At 33.3% G+C, this 22,981-nt stretch overlaps 1 protein-coding gene and 1 long non-coding RNA gene across 3 annotated transcripts; both read left to right on the top strand.

Moving 5' to 3' along the window:
• Positions 7,763 to 8,994, top strand: LOC18609843 (cell number regulator 2). The gene is made up of 5 exons (XM_007045163.2): positions 7,763 to 7,869; positions 8,029 to 8,139; positions 8,212 to 8,283; positions 8,380 to 8,598; positions 8,723 to 8,994. Exons 2-5 carry the CDS (start codon positions 8,064 to 8,066, stop codon positions 8,788 to 8,790), a joined length of 435 nt encoding a protein of 144 aa, XP_007045225.1. The 5' UTR covers positions 7,763 to 7,869; positions 8,029 to 8,063; the 3' UTR covers positions 8,791 to 8,994.
• On the top strand, positions 13,819 to 16,095 carry LOC18609844. 2 transcript variants are annotated; one of them, XR_001926485.1, is made up of 4 exons: positions 13,819 to 13,951; positions 14,027 to 14,115; positions 14,190 to 14,255; positions 15,873 to 16,095. It is a non-coding gene; the product is annotated as an uncharacterized LOC18609844 (long non-coding RNA). The 2 variants fall into 2 exon arrangements; XR_001926484.1 differs by having other exon boundaries at positions 13,821 to 13,951; positions 14,032 to 14,115.

Genomic DNA, 22,981 nt, shown 5'->3' on the forward strand with positions numbered 1-22,981 from the left:
TATATATTCTAGAATCAAATAATCAAGTAAGAAAATATTTATATATATTTTTTAACACCATAAATTTTTTACACTTAAATATTTAGCTTATTAATCATCTACTTAATGATTTGCATTTTTCAAATATTTTTTTCAATTTAGTCCCTCAATATCTCAATTTTGTTCAATTTAGTTCTTGTACTATATATTTTTGTTTAATTTAGTCCCTATGACGCCGCAAAAAAAATTTTTTTTGAAATTTTTTTGATTTGCCACGTGGACCTAACATGTCGGCATGTCAATGCCACGTTAGAATTGCCATGTCATCATAGTTGTGCCACGTGGCACTGCAACGTAATCACATAGGTGCCACGTGGCATGCCACATCATCATGTAGGTGCCATGTCAGCTTTGATGTCAGTGCTGGCGTCATCATTTTAATGGTAAAATTGGATGCCGTTAGAGAAAAGGATTAAATTGAAATAATTTTCAAAATTAAGGGACTAAAATATTATGATTTTGAGTACATGGACTAAATTGAACAAAATGTATGAGTACAAGGATTTCTAGGTATTTTGACCAAAATAAATTGAAGAGAAGGCTAGAGGATACTGAGAAGGTAGGGAGTGGTGTAATGAAAAGAAGTAAGAAGAATGAGGATATTGTCAATGAACTAGTGGTGCAGAGTGGTTACAATGACCAGCATTGCTTGGATAAATGAGACTTCTCAGTTGGAACTGTTAAGGGCTTGAGATTCCTCGAACGGTTCAAATGCTTCTTCTGTTTGTAAAAAGTATAAATCCCAATATCGTTTTTCCTTAGGTAAACGGAGAAGATTGCGATTGAGGTGGAAAGGTTAAGAATTTTGTTGGGGTATGATAGTTGTTTGACAGTGGATGTAGAAGGGAGAGTTGGCAGTTTGGCTTTGTTATGGATAATGGATGAGTTCGTTTCAGTCAAATCATACTCGAAGAATCATATAGACGTTGAAATAATGTTTAGAGGTAATTGGTGGAGAATGAGTGGGTTTTATGGGGTCTCGACAATGACAGGAAAACAGTGGGTCTGGGATCTTCTTGCTCTTTTATGCTTGCAGTCTCAATTACCATGGTTATGCGTGAGGACTTTACTGAGGTTTTCTTGTCAAGCGAAAAAGAGGGTGGTGACGATAGAAGTGAGGCTCGCATGAGTAGTTTCAAAGATACCTGCTTTGCTTGTGGTTTGAGAGACTTCGGATTTCGAGGTCCTACGTTCACTTGGTGGAATAATAAAGATGAAGGGCAATTCTTTAGATGTCGCCTAGATAGAGCTTTAGCAAATGGTGGGTGGTGCATAAGATTTCCAAGAGCAGCGGTCTTCAATAAAGCACTAGGGTCCTCGGATCATCTAGGCATATATATGGATTTCTTTTATCAGAAAATAGTGAGATAGCATAGGAGATTTCATTTTGAAGAATCGTGGTTGGAGGATGAAGGGTGTAAAAATATTATTAATGGAGTTCTTGCAGAGTCGGACTATCAACCACAAGACTTTTTTGAGATTCTCGATTCAGTTAGAAGGCAGCTTAGGACTTTGAAACCCGACCCTTTGATAGAGGTTCAGAAACAAATTAAATTGAAGAAGGATGAGTTGTAGAAGGTTCATGAGACTATGAACTGTAGTGGAGACCTGAAACAGACTCAATGGGAGTTGAATGCACTCTAAAATTGGTGGAATTAATGTGGAAACAAAGACCTAGAATCATGTGATTGTGTGAAAGAGATAAGAACTCTTAAGTATTTTCATGGAAGAGCAATTGAAAGAAGAAGGAAAAATACAATATGGGCCTTGAAGCAAGATACGGATGAATGGACAGATTCGTAAGGTAAGCTGATTGCAGAAATTGATAATTATTGTAATAATTTATTTTCTTTTTCAATACTGTCGTAGGTATAGGAAGCTTTGAGGAGGGGTCCAACAGAAAGTAACAGATCAGATGAATGAAATTCTCAATGTAAATATTACTATAAAGGAGAAAAAAAAACTTTGTTCCAAATGCATCCCACTAAAACACCAGGACTTGATGGGCTATGAGCAATCTTTTACCATAAATTTTGGAATAAATTGGGAAGTAGTCTATACAGGTTTGTCATTGATTTTTTGGATGGTCGATTTACTTCTGAAGAAGTTAATATGACGAATATAGTACTTATACCTACAGTCGACCAACCAGAAAAGGTTAGTCAATTTTGTTCGATTTGCTTATGTAACGTATGTTATAAGGTTGCCTCTAAAGCTCTTACAAATATATTGAAGGGGATTATTTACAGTACTGTTTCTGTTAATCAAAGTGCTTTCATAACGAGGAGACTCATCTCAGACAATGTTACTGTTGCCCAAGAGATTATCCATTTTTTGCACAATAAAAGGCAAGGTAAGGTTGGAAATTTTGCACTAAAATTGGACATGAGTAAAGCATATGACAAGGTGGAATGGAGCTTCATTAGAGAAATTATGGAAAAATTGGGCTTCAAAGGAAAATTTATTGATTGGTGATGAGATGTGTTACTTTTATTAGGATGAATCTTGCAGCCAATTGAGATTGGTCAAAGTTTGGTTCCAATCATCAACGATATCATTCATAGTGAATTATTAGAGGTTTTTCTTCATTCAGTAAGACATTAATTATAATGAATTATAAGTCTAATTAGATGAAGTTCATGAGATTAATATGCCTTGCAAGGGAACTGTAATGGGTTGCAGTTATGAGATTCCTATGTATCAAAATTTAATCTCAAAATGTTCCTGATCAATGTATCGTTGAGACTGAACATCAATGATGTTTAAAGACTAATACACTCTATGTTCCTTACCTTGAAAGTAAGCAATTGACCTTGTAAATTGAAGTATAGAGATACTCAAAACTAGAATGTAAGTGCTTGCCTATGAGAGCAATTCACTTAACTTGACCCGCCATGAGAAGTGCATTTGGTAATCCACTTTAGTGTTTATGCAACACTTCTCATGTGTCAGTCATGTAAATAATACCTAGACTTGAGACATCAAGTTGTCTTATATGTGGAGTGATGCTTTAATTTCATCCCTACGGGTGCCTAATCAGTGATGCTTAAACAGAATGCTTTAGGGTACAGTATGACGCATGTAAAGGCAAATAAGTGGTCAAGATAGGAATCATCACCTTGAATGTTTTAGAGGACATATCCTATTAATTATTGATTAACATTAGCTTATTGAAGTCCTAGGCCAAGGCTACTTAGAGATTATGAAAAAGTTTCATAAGTCTCTATAAAGCTAATGTTATAATTGTAAGAACGAATATGGAGGTCGATAAGAATAGATACTGTACCAAGTCCTTATCATCTCCGAGATATATGTTGAGAGAATGAATTACATTGATGGCTTGTACACTAAAAGGTTGTCAAAGAACCATTTGACTCTTTTAACAATTGAGTGGCCATGATGCATTAGTAGATGCCAACGATCTTTTTAGCCTACTTTTGCAAATTCTCCATTTATTGACCATTTATCAACTGAATTACTTTCTATGAAGCATACACCCATTTCAAATCAATCTAAAACATCAAATTCAAATGAAAGTCCAAGTGATTCACTAATATCCTATAGTCCTCCTATTGCTAACTATACTGATGAAATAAAAACCAGTCATAACTCTTATCAAATTCACCCAAAATACTTAAATGATTACCAAGTTGACTTTCCAACACATACAAACTCAGTTACATCACATGCAATATATAAGTGTCTATCATACCATAATCTATCATCTAGACATAAGGCCTTCATCACATCTTTGTCAAGCATAAATGAACCAAATTCATATCATCAAGCTGTTAACCATTCTTATTGGAAAGATGCCATGAACCTTGAGCTTAAGGCTATGGAGGACAATGATACATAGAGGATAGTCTTTTTGCCTTTAAATTCTCATACAATTAGATGTAAGTGGGTATACAAAGCGAAACTAAATTCAAATGGAGATACAGAAAGGTACAAAGCAAGGTTGGTAGCAAAGGGATACAACCAAGTTGAAGGGTTTGACTACCAAGAAACCTTCAATCTAGTAACTAAGTAGTCAACAGTGGGAATCTTCTTGGCCTTAGCAATTGCAAATAATTGGTCATTGTCACAACTAGATGTGTAATGCCTTTCTACATGGGATTTAAATGAATAAGTATGCATAAATCTCCCATAGGGTTATCTAACTAAAAAGGAGGATCAAGGTGATTCAAAGCTGGTATGCAAGCCGTACAAATCCTTATATGGACTGAAACAGGCATCTAGACAGTGGAATGTGAAGCTAACCTCATCTATTTTGCAATATGACTTCAAATAGTCATTATCAGATTACTCTCTATTTAATATGGAAACAACTTATGGTAACTTTATTGCCTTACTAGTTTATGTAGATGATATTTTGATTGGAAGTACATCTAAACAGGTAGCAAATAATGTGAAGGAATATCTAAGTTCAAAGTTTAAACTAAAGGACTTAGGAACAGTAAAATATTTCTTTAGGCTTGAAGTTGCACAATCACCAAAGGGTATCTCAGTATGTCAAAGGAAATATACCTTAGATTTTCTAGAAAAGTATGGGATACTTGGTGCTAAACTAGTAAGCACCCTTATAGACTACAATCACAAACTATCTAAGGCAAGCAAAGATGAAGAATTAAAGAATCCTACAAGGTTCAGACAATTAGTTGGAAAACTTTTGTGTTTAACCTTCACCAGGCCAAACATATCTTATGCAATGCAAGTACTTTCTTAGTGTATGGATAGACCATTAGAGGATCATCTTACTACAGCTCACAAAGTTCTGAAATATCTTAAGGGAAATTCAGGTCAAGGCATTCTAACGAAATCAAACTCTGATTTGAGAATTACAACATAATGTGAGAATGACGGGGCAGGATGCCCTGACACTAGAAGGTCCACATCAGGTTATTATGTTTTCATTGGAGAATCTCTTTAATAATACTATTACATAGAGTTATTTTTCCACATTTTGGGTACTAAAATAAGTAAGCTCTTGAGTTTTAAGTTTCGATTTCGGTAGTTTTAGTTGCCTTTCTTAATTTAGTTCAAATCATGTTGAGTTAATTTAATTCACATTGTTTTAGTTTAATTTATGTTAAAATGTCTCAAGTTTATCTATATTGATTTAGTTTCTTGTTTTGAACATTTTTAAATGAAAAGGCCTTAATTGTTGATGAATTGTACAAGTATGGCTAAGTGTGTCTCTCATACATGATGCAGTATTTCAAGCATAACTTGCATTTCAGAAGTTCAATTGACGTAATTCTTAAGCCATTTGGAAAGTTAAGAGATAGGGATACAACTTTCATGTTCATCACTTTGCACAGTTCAAATCAGAATGAGGTGATAATCACATCACAAGAGGATGGACTGCGGTAGAATCAGCACAAAGCATCATCTATAGCCAAGAGCACAAGGCCATGGCACCAATGAAGAAAAAGCATCATACTGTAGCCGAAAGCGCGAGGCCGTGACACTCGCCCGATATCTCGACATTTAGTTCTTTTATTTTTTATAAAATTAAGGTTTTAAGGGCTATTTAAAAAAGGCTTTTGAGAGACATTTAAGAGGTCATTTTGAGAGGTTTTTTTTAGAGAAATGGGAGCCTTCAAGAAAGCAACAAAGCAAGGAAAAATAAGGAAGATAGAAGATTCGAGATCTAACAAATTTAGGTTTTCTCTCTATGTTTGTTTTTTTTTTTTCATTTTCTTTGACTTAGATTGATGGTTAATTTTCTTTAGATGATGTTTTCAGTAGATATTATGAACTAATGTACTTTTTCTAGGATTATGATTAAACTCAACATATAATTTGAATACTTTATCTCTCTTTTACTTATTTTCAATGGAATATGAGTAGTTTATTCCAATTCGATGTTTAATGCTTCTAATTGCTTGATCACCAATTAGATTGATTTGGATATCTAAATACAACTTGACGAAGGGAGTTTAGATTAGGTCATGAATGGAATTGCATGTGTTCAAATTCACTTAGTTGATTAAGTGATTTGATTTGCATATAGGATAGACATATACTTATATGTCACATGTAGCCAAGATTAGAGCCTAAACTTGATGAATCTTTCTTCAATTGAATTTACATTAGACATATAGTAAATTAATTGGGAGATATATTTTTATAAGAACCTCGATAGAGACTTATAAATAAATTGAGACTCTAGGTTAACAAGTCAATTTATTTAAGTAAGTTTAGAGAGAAAAACAAGATTCAGATGAAGTGTCAAGGGATATTGTAATCCTACGCTTTTTATTAATTGAATTTCGTTAGTAAAGTTTTACCCATTAGCTTTTAGATTTAATAAGTTATTATTTAGTTTTAGTTTTGTTTTTATTTAATCACTTTAATTCGGTTGTTTAAATAAAATTAGGTTGTGTTAATTTTAATATTTAGCAAAAGTTAAGACAATTTTCTGTGGGATTCGACATTCTACTTACCATTGTATTATTTGTTATGATACATACACTTACGTAATAAAATCAACAACACTCTTATAAGTTGGAAATCGAAAAAGAAACAAGTTGTAGCACAAAGCTCAACTAAGCTAGAGTATAGGTAAATGTCATCCACATGTTGTGAAGTCATATGGATAAAATGTCTGTTAGCAAATTAATTTTGGGATTAAACATGAAGAACCTATAAAGCTTCATTGTGACAATCAATTAGCAATCTCTATTAGCAACAATCCTGTGTTCCATGAAAGGATAAAACACATAGAGATTGATTGCCATTTCATTCGAGAGAAGATACTGCTTGAAGAGATCAAACCAAAACATGTCTCAACACAGCTACAACATGCAAACTTATTCACAAAGGCCCTTACAACCAAGGCAGTTTCACAAGTTGTTATGCAAGATGAATGTCTTGACATTCACCCTTCCTCTTGAGGGGGAATGTTAGCAAATGTGATGAAGAATAAGTCCAGAGATCAGATAAAAAAGCAAAAGAAGCAGGAATGCAAACTGATGAAGAAAGTAAAGTGCAGAAAGCTGGACATAAAGGGAAGAATAAAAGGTATCATTTCAATTGAGAAGAAACGCACCGTTTCATTTGAAGTCAGCATCAAAGTACAGTCCTTTCAAGTATACTGTTAGAGTGTTTAAATGTTAATTAAGTTAGTTGAAATTGTAATTAATTAGTTTAGTTTTTTTTCTCTTTCCTCTTGATTAGTTGAAAGCAGCTGTATATACTTTGTACCCTTGATTCATTAATGAGAATGTACTGACACTCCCTCGTATTCTCTTCGCCGTTTTCATTATCTTCTGACAACGAAGGCTCAAAATGGTATAATTTGAAAGGTAGAGCTCACAATAATTGCATTTCATTGGGACGCATGTCACCAAGCATGGTTGTGACATAGTTTTCAATCACGCTCCTAGGTAGGACGAGCGAGCTAGGATGCAAAGTAAAGTTAAGAGACACAACTTAGTGGAGATTATCATAGCATAAGAAAAATCTGCACAAGAATTAAAGTTTCCGTGAGCTTCACATCACCAAAATGATAGACGGACAGTGTGCGTGCCCCTGCATAAGTTGCAATCGCTGTCGGCCCTCCTTGACTCCTCCAAAGCGCAATCAGACAGAATTTGTTGAAAGAAAATATGCAAATTCAATCATATTTTTCAATTGTCTCGTTCCCTCGTACCAAATACGGTGTTAAAGATGAAAAGAGAGATGGAGCGCTTCACACTTGCATTTCCTTTTTGGCTCTATATATACCACCATAATAGCAACTAATTCTCGCCAGACAACCACTTCATTTCCGTTTCTAATCACAGTATATTGGCAGTCTCTCAAGCAGAATAGCAGGATAAGGTTATTTCCATTTTAGTTTTTATTTCTTTATTTTTAAACTAACACACTCACTCAAATGCACATTCATGATCTAATTATATGATCAATTAACATAATTTTATGTAAAATAATAGAAAAATAATCTAATCAAAATAAAAATTGACTGCTACCGGACCACAGAAACAGCTGTTGCTGCTGCTAGGGTACGTCCGACAATGGCAGACTCCAAATCTAGAGGAGAAGCCCCTTGGTCCACGGGTCTTTTCGACTGCTTCTCTGATTGTCCACTCTGTATGTAATTTTTTTCTCTTCCAATCAAACACACTTCTTCTTTCATGGGATTTAAATCCTCCTTTATAACAGGCTGCCAGACAACCTTCTGCCCATGTATTACTTTTGGCAGGAACGCAGAGATTATAAAGAAAGGATCATGCTGTAAGTATAAATATATATTTGCCTCTCATTGGTTTTAATTTTGTTTGTGTATATCTAATGACTAATTTTGGTATTGCTATTGTTATTATTCTGCAGCTTGTTGTGAAAATTGTCTTCTCTATGTAGCAATACATTATTTAACTGGTGCTCTTCTCTCCATATTGTATGGGTGCTACTATCGTAGAAAACTCAGGGAGCAATACGGGTTGAAAGCAAGCCCTTGTCATGATTATTGTGTTCACTGTTTCTGCCACTACTGTGCCCTGTGTCAAGAGTATCGCGAGCTCCGAAACCAGGGATTCGACATGAAAATTGGTAATAAAATGAATAAACAACCTCCCTTGATTTCTCTTCATGATGACTTCATATATCTAATCCAAAAATATCCTTTAATTATTGGGTGTCTGTGTGTGTTATTCATTTAAAAAAATGTCTCTAGGATGGGCTGCTAATGTTGACAGAGGCGTGACAAAGGCCCCGGTGGCGGAAGGAGGGATGAAACGCTAGTGAGGAACAATTTCTAGCTTGTATTTTGGGTGTTGTCAGTGCTGTTTTCTTGCGTGTGAAGGTTTAGGTTTGCAACTAAGAGAGATTTTCATCAATCTCCCTACATATATCTTTGTCATTCTGAATCTGTCTATTTGTTTGTGGCTTTTTTTTCCCCTGAAGGATGAATAAATTCGTGCCTCGCTCAAGAGGAAAAGTACATTAGTTTGTGGCTTTGGAAGTTGTTAACTTTTGTGATTTGGAAGAACAAAAATAAACTGAGAATGAAGAACTAAGAGAATTTGTTGTATATTCTCGTTAAAAGACTATTACAAAAGAACGCAGATAGATATACCTGCTACAAAGGTGAAGCATCTAATTTGTTTATTTACAAAACTAACCTTACTATTACTAAGTTATTTACACAAATGCTTAACTACCTTGTTGAGTATATACACAAGTATCCTTAAGTTAATTGTGCATTACAATCACGTGCATAATAATAATCTTCTTCACTCCCTCTCAAGATGAGCATGAATGTTGAGAATATTGCTCATCGTGCTGAGGAGTCCATAAAATTAGGATGGTTGTAAAGCTTTAGTGAAGATATCTGCAATTTGATCCTTGGTAAAGACATACTATGGAACACTTGCTTGCACCTTCTCTCTAATAAAGTCGCAGTCCACCTCAATGTGCTTGGTTCATTCATGGAATGTTGGATTTCTGGAGATGTGTAGGGCACCCTAATTATCACAATACATGGTTGCAGCAACTAAACAATTACAATCAAAGTCTTTCAACAGACACAATAGCCAGACAACCTCACAACAAGCAGTAGCCATAGCTCTATATTTTGCCTCAGTAGAGCTTTTAACAACTCCCTAATTCTTTTATTTCCAACTAATCAAATAATGAACAAGGAATACTGCAAAACCTGTCATAGACCTTCTAGTATTTCTACAACTTGTCCAATCACTATTTATGTACACTGTGAGATATATGTTAGAAGCAGAAGAAAGCAATATACCTGTCTTGATGCTTTCTTTAGGTATTTCAATACCCTAATAGTAGCTTGAAAATGTCCAACAGTTGGTTTGTCCATGAACTGAGACAAAACTTGTATTGAATATGCAATATCAGGTTTGGTGAATGTAAGATATAACAGCTTTCCAACTAACTGTCTATACATAGTAGAATCTGTCAAGATTATGCCATCATCGTCTTTAGAAAACTTGTTATACTCAATGGGGGTTGTCAAAGGTTTAGCTCCAAGAAAACCATACTCATTAATTAGATCTAGAGTATATTTCCTTTGACATACAAAATTCCTTTCTTGGACCTAGCAATCTCTAAGCCTAGAAAATACTTAAGTTCACCCAAATCTTTAGGCTTAAACTGTGTCTTCAAATAGGTTTTCACCTTACTAGTTGCTCAATACAAGAACTATCAATTATTATATCATCTACATAAACCAAGAGTGCCACAAATTCTCCATTCTTTTTAACTTTTGTAAACAAAGCATAATCTACTCTAAACTATCGAAATCCAAACTTCAATAAAGTAGTTGTAAACTTACAATTCCATTATGTTGAAGCTTGCTTCAGGCCATATAATGATTTATTAAGTTTGCATACCATCCGAGAAGTCATAGAACACTCCCCTTGAAATGCATATCCTTAAGGAAGATCCATCTACACTAGTCTCCATTAAGGAATGCATTGTTTTTGTCTAATTGAGACAAATGCCACTTTTTAATAGCTGCCATGGCTAAAAACACTCTTATAGTTGTGTGTTTTGAAACCAAACTAAAAGTTTCATGGTAGTCAAATCTTCTAGTTAACTATATACTTTAGTTACAAGACAAGCCGTGTACCTTTGAATGCTGCCATCAACCTTAAGCTTGATTTTATAAACCCATTAACATCCAATAATATGTGCAGCATTAGGAAAAGGAACTACTGTCCATGTTTTGTTGTCCTCCAAAGTATCAAGTTCATTTTTCATAGCATCTTTCCACTTATCATATGTGATAACTTGATGAAAGTATTTTAGTTCAGGAATATGATCAAGAAAAGCTATATTAGCTATATAGGTTTCAGACAATTGGTTGGTTGACAAAGAACAAGAAATAGGGTGTGCTGTAATTGGATTAGAATGAGTAGGTAAGTTGTGCTGATAAAGGTCGAGGTATTCAGGCAGCTATTTCGATCGAACACTTTTTCTGGTGTTTATTGGGTGAGAGATATCAATTATTGGAAAAAAAAGTGATAATGGGTGTCAAGAGCATGTTGGTCAGAAAAATTAGGTGGAGAAATATGAACATTCTGATCAACAGAAATAGTTGTAGATGTGTGTTGGTAGTTGCCAAACCATGATCAATATCATTAAAATGCAGAATATAATGAGAATTACCATGTGAACCAAAAAGATTAGGACTATAAAAATCAAAATCTGAAGTAGTACAAGAATTAGAGAATAAAGGATGTGGTAAATGATAAAGAGAATCACTAAAAATGTTTTTAGGAGCAAAGAATTGAATATAATTTTATGTGGTGGAATCAAAATCTGTATGAAATGGAAACAAATGTTTAAAGAATAGTACATCTCTAGAAACAAGCACTTTGTGTGCATTCAGATCATATAGTTTATAGCCTTTAATTTCTATGGGATAACCAAGAAAAACACACCTTCTAGACCTAGAATCAAATTTCTATGATTAGACAATGTAGAAGCAAAACATAAAGAAGCAAAAACCCTTAAATGTGTATAGGTAGGACTCTTTTGAAAAGAATTTCATAAGAAGTTTTATTCTTGAGAATTGGAGAACAAAGCCTATTTATAATATGTGCAGCCATAATAATGGACTCACCTTAAAATTTGATAGGTAATAAAAACTGAAACATAGGAGACCTAGCTACTGTCAATAAGTGTTGATGCTTTCTTTCAACTATACCATTTTGTTGAGGTATGTCAACACAAAGTTTTGATGAATAATTCCTTTTGAGGAATAGAATTCATCCAAATTAAAATCTTGTGCATTATTTGTTTGAATTTGCTTAATACTTTGACCAAACTGATTGTATATAAGATTGTAAAAAGAAGGTATAATGCCAATAACATATGACTTGGTTTTGAACAAGAAACTCCAAGTAAATCTTGTAAAATCATCAAAATAATCAAAAAAATAATGTTGACTAGTAATAGTGTCGTAACATGCGAGTTCGGGAACCTGACCTCTAGAAGTGAAAAACTTAGGAGTCGTCACTAATCTTTTTTATCTAGGTGTGATTGGCCACCTATTAAATTTGTTCTATTCGATAGAGTTCTAAATTGATTTTAAGTCCGTCTAAAGAACAATAAACTAGTCTAAGAATTTTTAAAGTTAGGTCGGGAGTACAGTTACGCACCAAGAAAGATTAGCACGCCCGTGACGCCCCGTTCCACGAATGATACCATTGAATCATATGTTATCCTATTATAGCCTAAACTATTGATTGTATTCTTATGTTTCCCTAATTATTGTTTATTTATGTTATTCTTTATTTTATTAGCAAATTAAAACATTTTATTCAGTTTTACGGGTGTGACATGCACATGATGCAATTATGAAATGCATGGCATAAAATCCAGATAATGCCAAATGAAAACCTTTTATTAAGGATATTTTTCGAATCCACTCATAATACTAGTGGAATTCGGGGATATTCTTTCACTTACGAAATTACTTGAGAAACTCGCCTTCGTAAGTTTAACGAATAAATCCCATCATCGAGATAGTCGTTTACAGGTAAAGACTATTTTCATGAACGCAGATCCTAATACAAGCAGAAGCCTTTTGTTAAGGATGTTTTTCAAGCCCTCCCATCATATTGATGGGACTCGAAGGTATCTATAACACCCCATACCCCCGTATAATAGTCAACATAACCATATCGATAAGACGCAGGGGCAATTGACGTAAATTTAAGTGTCAAAGAGTGGTGATGAGTGAAAGGAATAGTTTAGAATAAAATATTCCGTACGCGAGAAAATAGTAATTAAATAATAATATGTTTATCGAGAATAAATTAGCGAGTTAAAAGGGTGATTCGAAAGTGAACCGGGACAAGGTGAGACATTTTGGGTCCCAAGGAGACAAGAGGAGAATTTTGAAATAAAATAATATTTTATTAATAAAATAATATTAAAATATAAATATTTTAACTGTTATTGAAATTAGTCATGAAGGAGGATTATATGACTAATCTAAGTAGAGGAGAAAAAATAAGAAAGAATTTCGAAGAAAAACGGCATTAGCGAGACTCGCGTGCCTTTATTAAATAGAGCAAGAATAGGTAAGTATATATTTAAATATTATGGTGATACCTTAGTGAAGTGCAAGTTTTATATTTTGTTTGTACATGTGTAAAGGAAGGAAGATAGAAGGAAATTAGAGTTAAGAAATGTTGGAAAGACCAAATTGTAAAGGATGAGAGTTTGGAGGGTTGCACGGTAAATAAAGAAAAGTTTGAGGACTTATGTGTAAATTTTAATATTTGGAGTTAAATGGGGAATTACTAACCAAGGAAGGTTAGATTATGTGGAATATGAGATATACATGTGAAATTTATTATTACATGCAAACTATGGTATGCAAAAAGGAAAAGTTAGTGGGGGACATATGGGACCCCCACCATGTAAAGTAAAAGAAAGAATGAGACAAAAATTTATTTATATGTAATGTGATTGGTGCATTGGAGGTCAAATGAAGAAAGAAGGAAGTAGGTTGCATGTGACTTGAATGGGTCAAAGAGAAGAATTAATTAGCATGACATGTTAAAAAAAAAAGAAAAAAATAATGGAAAAAGAATGGTCAATAAAGGTGACAAGTGGAAAGGTCCAAAAGTCTTTTTGACTTGAATTGTAACCACACGAAAGAAAAAGGAAAATGACAAAGTGAACAAGCTTTGGGCAATCCGCCCATGAGAGAAGAAAATTTAGAAAATATGAGTGGTGGGGAACTTGGGAGAATCTGCCCACACCAAAGAATGGCAAAATATTTTTTCCTTGAAAAAACCAGCACCTTTGGAAAGAAAAAGAAAGAGAATCGGCTTGAAAGCAAAGAGAGAAAGGAAGAAAGAAAGAAAGGAGAAAAAAGAAAAAGACAACGAAGGTTCGGCCCAGTGGTTTCAAGTTAAGGAAGGTAAGTAGAACTTTGATTTTAGTTGTGATTTCTTGAGGAAATGAGTTAGTAATTGTGTGAGAATGTTTGTGGTAGCAAAGGTCCTCCAAGAATTGAAAGAAATAGAAGCATGCTTGTGGGCCAATCTTGGAATCCATGGTGATTTTGAGCAAGATAAGCTATGAGTAAGTATCTAGTCTTGAAATCACAAGTAGAAAGGAGAAATGAGATGTGTGCTGATGGTTTATGTTTGTGGCAGCGATGGTGACCATGGATGTGAAGAAATTATTAATTAGGTGCATGGAACTCAAGCTAAAATCGAAAGGTGAGCATGCTATGTGAGTATAATATATTGTGTTAACTATAGTTGGTTGAAAATGTGTGGCTTGTGTGTTAAATGATTGTGGATAATATTGATAAAAACTATAAAATTTGATTAAGGAATTGTTGATTTATGTGTTGCCCGTGTATGAGCATAATTAAGTGTTTTGGGTTTGAATGGTTGCTAGAAGGGGTATAAGTAGAGAAAGTGTGAAGTGGTGGCGTACCGGACAAAGTAACGGTTGACCGATAAGTAGAATTAACTAGATACGCATTCGAGTTAATAGCGACGTAGTATCTCGCTATTGTACGGTGAGTAGGAGGTGCTTATTTCAAAATCTTCGCACTATATATGGATTTACGTTAATAAACATTGTCAATTTTCTTAAACGTAATTGTGGATAACTTGAGCTGTTAACCTTGATAGGTAATCTTAAAACGGATTTCCAATGATTAATATATTGCTATTGTGGAAAGCATGAGCTAGTAGAAACCATAGGTATTTTGCGGGTGCTTAAATGTTTGAAAGCTGTTTTAGATATATCTATAGATAAGCTATATGTGTAAATTGTTTTAGAAACCAGGAAACAAGCCTTTTTATGATGTTTTCATCAAAATTTGTGCCTTTTATTTTTATGTGATATGCATAATTAAATGTGATTGTTAAATGATTTTAAAATGCAAGTTTTGAGCACCGGTTATAGTCTGATCTTTGTATAAGAGAATACACCATGCATTTTTACTTGAAAAGCAATTTGAAAGGTTACCGAACTTGTTTTCAAATAGTTTTACATGAAAGACTTGGAAACCTAAATTTGATTTTGTAAATGGTTTTGACAAACCAAGATCGTCGAGAGTAAGCTGAATGTCACATCGGTATAGTGTGACCCCTATGCACAAGTGAGCTCTAGCTAGAGGACATTTGGATCACCGACAGGCTGTTAAGCGTGGCAAGGACCATGGCCTGTGATATATATATAAGTGGTTAGGCTACTAGTGATATACGTAGTTGCGACCGCTTAATTTCTCCGATGTCGACCAACATCGTCGAGATTGCCATGGCTGTGGGAATCTGGTGGAGCGAGGCTCCTGGATTGTTATAACGTGGAAGTTGGTCCACGTGTTATTACTATGCTTACCTACTCGAGAGCCTTGTGAGTTTTTCGACACGTACTCTTTTGCATGGTGGAGAGTTAAGGCTTTTCTATAACTTCCTTTGTTTAAATAAAAGCTTTCAGTGCTTACTTAACAATCATGAGTTAGTTTATGTGGTTGTACACGTTGATTTCTTTATTTGCCACACATTTTGGGAGCATGCATACCTTTGTACTGTTATTCATATTTTGATGGCAAGTGATGTTTTTTATGATTGAACTCTGTTTTGCTACACTTGCTTTCAGCACCATTTTGCGAAGTGAAATATTGTACTATAATTTTTCGGCATTATTTTTACAATGCACAAACACTCTACTCGTGATTTGATTTTTCTAAGATTATTATTCTTATTCCAGTTTTATCATTCAAATTTACCTGTTTTATACTTGTTTCCTATCTACGCCCTACTCATGGAGCCGATGATCACTAAGTCTATGAGATTCACCCCCTTATTTTCCCTTTGCAGATAGTGATCAACCTAGCATGCAATCATAGGCACTTATGGTCCTCATCGAATAGGTAAAGGCATCTCATAGCATTTCATTCTAAGTCACTCCGCTGTTAGAGGTCAAGTCTTTCGTTGCATAATTTGATTGTAAATAGTATTAACGTAAATGTATGGTTTTATATTAAAGACCTTGATGAATTTCTACAATTATGTTGAATAAAAATTGAGTTGATTTATCATAGCTATTGTTTAAGTTATGTTACATAAAGGATGTATGGTTCAAGTAATTAAATAAATCAGTGGAATGGGTTTATTGTTATACAAAGGTTTCGAACAAGGCTTGTTCGGGACTTAGCGGGTTCTCCCGTAAGACTCAAACACCAGTAGCGATCGAGGAGCGGTCGTTACAGTATCCATTCACCTAGAGATATTTTTGAAGGAACTTGCCTTCACAAGCTCCCTCAAAAAGTCCCATCATCAAGGCTTCAACTGGTGCATATAATACGTCTACCTGCCATGACATTTAATGGTGCAATGATGATGTGTGATGTCACTATAAATTTTAATATTTGTTTCTTAACTTTCCAGCAATTCTTTTGTTATTTCTTTGAAAATTCTTTATCTTTGTGTGTGTATTTCATGAAATAATGTTTTATATTTATTATTTTCATCTAACTATATTTTTATTTTATTATATATTTTTTACATTTAAGTATTTATCAGTTTTGCAATATATATTTTCCTTTCACCCAAATGCTATTTTTTTAACCAAATATTTTATGTCATAATTATTGTTATTTATATATATTTTTTATAACTCAATTTCTTTTCTACTCTTTTAAATTACCTAACCTATGTTCTATTTGAATAGCTATTATGTTTATTTTTTATCTTTTCTGATAAATCTATTTTCCATAACTAAATATTTGCCTCTTATACTTTAATTATATCCATTATTATTATGAGTTTACTATTTTTGAAAATTTTTACTTTGACTACTTATTTATCATTATGAACATCATTATTCTTTCATAGTTCTATATATTTTTAAGACTATATTTTCATTTATTCCCTCTTGTATTTATTATTATTATCATTATTATATTATTATATTTATTATTTCATTATTTTGTTGTTTTTTTTTGTTTTTATGTTTTGGTTAGTAATTAGATTAGTAGGTTTTTCATTTACTTAGAATTGCAAATACCGGGATTCAAAATTAAGACCCTCCCATCATACTAGTGGGGTCTTGAACGAAATCCCTAGCTTAGAAAAGTTCATCCGGAATTGCTACTTATCGCGTTCGAAATGAGTATTCCATCATTGGTGCAATAATGTATTATTTCTATAATTATTAATATTGAAGTATTTTTAGACAAGACTTATATACTTTCCTAACTATTAATGTTGATCCTAAATATACATTTTATTATTATTATTATTATTATTACTTGGCTATAAATGTCTACTTTTTATCTACATCTATTTTTTATAATAAAAAATTTCACCATATTATTTTATACATGTATATTTTACTTAATCTACCTTTCTGTGAATAAATACCTTTTCTACTTTTTTAGTATATTTTATCTTTTATGACCAAATAAATTTTATTTTTTCTTGTTTACTTAACCTATTTTCTGGTGATTAAATATATTTTTAAATCTATTTTTTCTACTTAGCCTATCCTTTCTCAAAACTAAATATTTTATTTTTTGTTATATTTTTCATCTATCTAAACTCATTTCTCTACAACTAAGCATTTTCCTATTCTTCCTTATTTAAATTATTTTCTTTTAGTACTAAATTGTTATTTATTTTTTTATAACTTTCTACCTAAACCTATTACCATATATTTTTTTATATATATTTTACCTATCTAAACCTAAACATTTATTTATTGTCTATTTGTAATTTTCTATTTTTTTTCATTCGAAATTCCTAACATAATAGCATATAATTTTTCTATATATTCTCTTTATTTTAATTAATCTTATACCTAAAGTAACATGCTTCTCAACAAAATACCATACCAAGCCAACATATCCATACAACAATAAAAGAAGAGGATTTCACCTTGCTTGGGCTAGAGTGATGGCCCAAGATGATTGGTCCGCTTCGTAGCTCCCCAAACCTATATCCTTAGCTCACCATGCCTCCCCAAAATGCACCATTTTGGTGCTTATGCAACAGCCCCTTTACCTCTCCAAAACGCACCATTTTGACTGATGCCCCCTCTCTCATCACTCCCCAAAACGACGCCATTTAGTAACTAGCAACCTTAAGTATGAAGACTTCTTTTTCACTTCCCCTCTTCATTTTCTTCCTTCCTTTTTTCTCTCTCTAGCCGCAACCACCCTCTTACTTCTCTCTAACAACAAAACTCTCCCTTTCCACTTGAAGTCCCAAAACCAAAAACCTAAACTTTAATTCTTTAACCCTTCACATTTCTTCTCTCTACTACTACTTAACCATTGAACAGTGGATCCTTCACATCAACAGCCCCTTTCACACGTTTCAAACCTCAAAAATTTCAAAACCTTCCTCCCTAAGCTCAATGTTCAAAACCTAAAACCCTTTTTCTTTTCCTCTCGTTTCTATGCTTTTGTTTTCATTTTCTCTTTTTGATTTAATATGGGTATTTTACCGACTGATAGAGAAAGTGAAACTAAGGTTTTTAGAAAGGTTTCTTAGGTTTTTGTTGTGGTACTTCGTTGGTTGGTAAAAATAGAAAAGTTCTTGTTTTTAGTTGATGCTAGGGTTTTTTAGATTTAGAAATTTCTAGGGTTTTTTTGAGATTTTTGAGGCTTTTTTAACTATTGGTTTTTTTTTGAAATCAACTGCTAGGTTTCTTTGAAATTTTCTCCAGGTTTTTTTTAGACTGGCTGCCTAGGGTTTCACTTTCAAAATCTGCCCTTCTTTCTTGAAAATATTTTCTTTATATAGAGGCTGAAAATATCATCCTAGGCAACCGGTCAGCCATTGATCTTAGGATGATTTTGCCTCTACCAGGTGAGAATTCATGCACTTGGCAAAGCTCTTGCATTGTACGATTTTGGTTTCTGCTAGCTGACCTTTTTTCATTATGTTATTTATATTCTTTGAAAATTTCTTTAACTAATCTTGCCTTTAATCATCATTTTGTCTGTTTTATTCCTGTTTAATATGATTTTCTTCTAATTGCCTCTCTTGGACTTGTTTCTAGGCCACAGGCCCAAGGATTAAGACCCATTTTAAAACTGGTTGGACTTGGACTTAGACTATGAAATAAATAATTAAAGTAAAATAAGATAAAGATAAATAATAAAAACAAATGCAAAATAAAAGTTCATATAAATTAAAATTGTGTCTACAAATACTTGCCGCTACATAGGGCCCCCAAACAGCCATATGTATCAACTCAAAAGGTTTCATTGAACTTTGGACATGAACATGAAATTGGAGTCTTTTCTGCTTTGCTAAGGGGTAAATTTGATAAATATGATTTTTCAAAATGAAACATGCAGAAAAAATTTTTGAATCTGATTTGTTACGTGTGAAGAATGATGGCCTAGCCTAGAGTGACAAACATCAAAATCCTTTATTATAGAGTTACAAACATTTATAGGAAATTGAAAACCAACAGAATTTGTTTGTGCAAAAGTAAAGTTGACAACATTTTTGAACGTTCCGTCAGAAGCAATTTGAGAAAGAACACTACCTTTTAGCCTTTTTTGCAAGAAATATAGCCCAACATTCACCTTAGCATGACCAATCACAATCCATGATATTGTTTTCTGAATGACGCAATATGAATCATCAAAAATAACAAAAGCTGTCTATTTTCAATAAGTTTACTGATAGAAATCAAATTGAATTTAAAAGTTGGGACACGATACATTTTTAAGAGTTAAAGAGCTTGTAACTCTAGCTTGACCAACATGTGTGACTAAAGCTCTAGAGTTATTTGGCATTTGAACATATATGTTGCTAACTGGTTTAGCACAAACAAGAAATTTTAGAAAACAACATATCTGATTTGATGCACCTATGTCAATGATTTAAAAGAATTGATTAATGCCTAAACTCACTAAATGACATGAATTGAAATGATTAGAATTAGAAGGCACACCATCATAATTTGAAATCATACCAACAACAGTTGAATTAACAAGGGAAGGCTTTTGTTGACCAAATTGATTTTCTAGAATGGGTGGATCATCATCAAAACTTGACTCATGATTAGCAACTAGAGAAAACTATGACATAGTACAGGCAGTTTCCTCAACTCGTGCTTCCTGTGCACTTGTTGTAACACTGTTAATAGATGGGCTAGGTTTCTTAGGATTAATATTTCCTTTGGTAAACTTAAAATAAGCAAGAAACCCTATCAACCGATAGCCTTTTTGTTTGGTATGGCCTATTTTACCACAATGATTGCCAATTAAATCTCTTTTACTTTTAGTCTTTTTCTTTCCATCAACATAATTGGCCATAATCACAAACTCTATAAAAGGTTGATCTTGCATATGCAAATTTCTCTATGTCTCTTTGCTTAAAACAAGATTATAAGCCTCATCCAAAGTAAGAAATGGCTTAAGCATCACAATATGAGACCTAACTCTAGCATAGCTATCATTGAATCTATTGAAGAATCTAAAAACATGATCCTTATTACATTGATCTGTATATTTCTAAAATAACCTTTGTCATAGTGAATACATTGTGATAAAGGTAGATAAATTCTAAGTTCTTCCAGGAGTGAATTAAACTCTGTGAAGTAAAGATAAACAGACTTTGTACCTTGAACAAGATTTGATAGATTAAATTGGAGATTATAGATCCAAACGTCATCAAGCTAAGAAAACCTTCTCTTCAAGATATCCTAAATCTTAGCAACGGAGTCCAAAGAAAAGATAATAGAAGCAATTGGCAGAGATATAGACTCCAACAACCAAGCAATCATAATATTGTTACACCTTTCCTACACATCATACAATTCATCATCAACCTTCAGTTTTGGCAAAGATCCATCCATAAAACCCTTCTTTTCTCAAATAGAGCGCGCTAAGAAAAATGACCTGCTCCAGGATGCATAATTTGTACAGGTAAGTTTAGGATTAATCACAATAGATCCGTTGTGATCATTGTGATGAAAATAATAAAGAGAAAGAGGAGTTTCAATGGGAGAGATATTAGTGGACTTTCATTTTGAAGCCATTATCAAAGAAACAAGAACGAATCAAAAGCAAATTTCTAGAAAGCTGAATTAAGAATTGAATAAAAAAAAGAATCGATAATCGTTTGGAAGAAATACTGATAACCAAGATGGAATTCTTGAACAAAGGAAAAACAACAAAAAAAGGAACCCTATAAATCACTAATTGCTCTAATACCAAGTTAACTTTTGTGATTTGGAAGAACAAAAATAAGCTGAGAACGAAGAATTAAGAGAATTTGTTGTATATTCTCGTTAAAAGAATATTACAAAAGAATGCATATTTATATATCTGCTACAAAAGTAAAGTAATTAACTTGTTGTTTATTTACAAAACTAACCTCACTATTACTAAGCTATTTACAGAAATGCCTAACTACCTTGTTGAGTGTATACACAAGTATCCTTAAGTTAATTATGCATTACAGTCACATGCATAATAATGATCTTCTTCTGAAGTCAATTATAATTAAAAACTTCAAAGGTCGAGTCAAGCTCGATTGAGCTTTGAAATTTGAAGTTAAGTTTATTTTTAAAATATTTTTTCACTTTAAATATAATATAAAATTTAATTAAAATATAATTTTTTATTAACCAAGTTTAAATATCATGTTTAAAGCTGGACTTTGCGTCAAGTTAAGTTATAGACTTGACAAGTAACTCATAGGTGAACACCTTTAATCAAAATGTCCTTATGAGAAAAACTTGCTAACTATTTTATTTGTCTAATTTGATATAGTGATTACAATGATAATGTCACAACCCAAATTTCAGGCCATGACTGGCGCATGGGCCCAATGGACGTAGTCTACTAAGCCCAAGCAAGCCTACTATTTATCCTGCTCATTACTCCATCAAATATTGCTAAGTCACATTTTATAACTTAGGATCAAAAATGGTGATGGACATTGCCAACTCGTACTGGCGCTACTCATTTAAAATATACATACATTATCTACATCATGTATTCTAATAATTTACATTAAGTTTGTATATACATATCAAAAGGAGACTCGATGTCCAGCAGAAAAACTCGACGAACATACAGCTACTGAATGTCGAGACACCTACCAATAGTCGAGTCTACAAAGGCACCTCGACCTAGTTACCAACTGCCTCGTAATCTGAAAACATGAAGTTGAAAACGGTGAGTATAAACTCAGTGAGTGAACAAGGAAGGGAACAAGCAATTAATAAAGAAGAATTTGGAAATCGTGATGCACTTGTTTTGAAAACAATGCAATTTGGTATAATTTCTTTCCTAAACCCCCTTGTTTTGGACATTGATCAATGGACTCTTAGTATTGCAAAGACCTATGCTCAATCATGAAGATAAGGGAGTGGAGGAAATTATATCAGAACCTGAGCAAGGTAGCAACGTGACAGCACATTTCTCACTGTAGAAAAAGGCATTCTCGGTTTGTATATGGTTCGATTTTTCAAGCATATCTTCCACTACATGTGTTCAATTGACATGCTTGTTGGGTCATTAGAAAGCTAATCGAAAGGTGGTCAAAATTACTGTCAAAATGATAGTACTGTACCACCACTAAAAATTTCTGACGGCAGCGAAAATCCATTTCTCTGCAGCCAATTCCTTGTTGCAATGAACACCAACTTGACAATACTTAGCAATTTTCAATGTTCAACATGCAAGATTCACATATGCAAAACCATATACCATACTCATGAACTTTGATTTCATAAACATAGATGTATATATATAAATGCATAGATAAACATCAATATCAGTATAATCACACCCGGCTCATGTACATCCCCCCACATCGTGCACATAGCCGGCGCCATCATGTGCATCCCCCCACATTGTGCACAATCAGTGCCATCGTGTACATCCCCCCACATCGTGCACACACACGATTATAGTCATCATACACAATGTCAATTATCATGCACAACATATATATAT

Source organism: Theobroma cacao, chromosome 2 (assembly GCF_000208745.1).
Source record: "Theobroma cacao cultivar B97-61/B2 chromosome 2, Criollo_cocoa_genome_V2, whole genome shotgun sequence".
Lineage (NCBI taxonomy): Eukaryota > Viridiplantae > Streptophyta > Magnoliopsida > Malvales > Malvaceae > Theobroma > Theobroma cacao.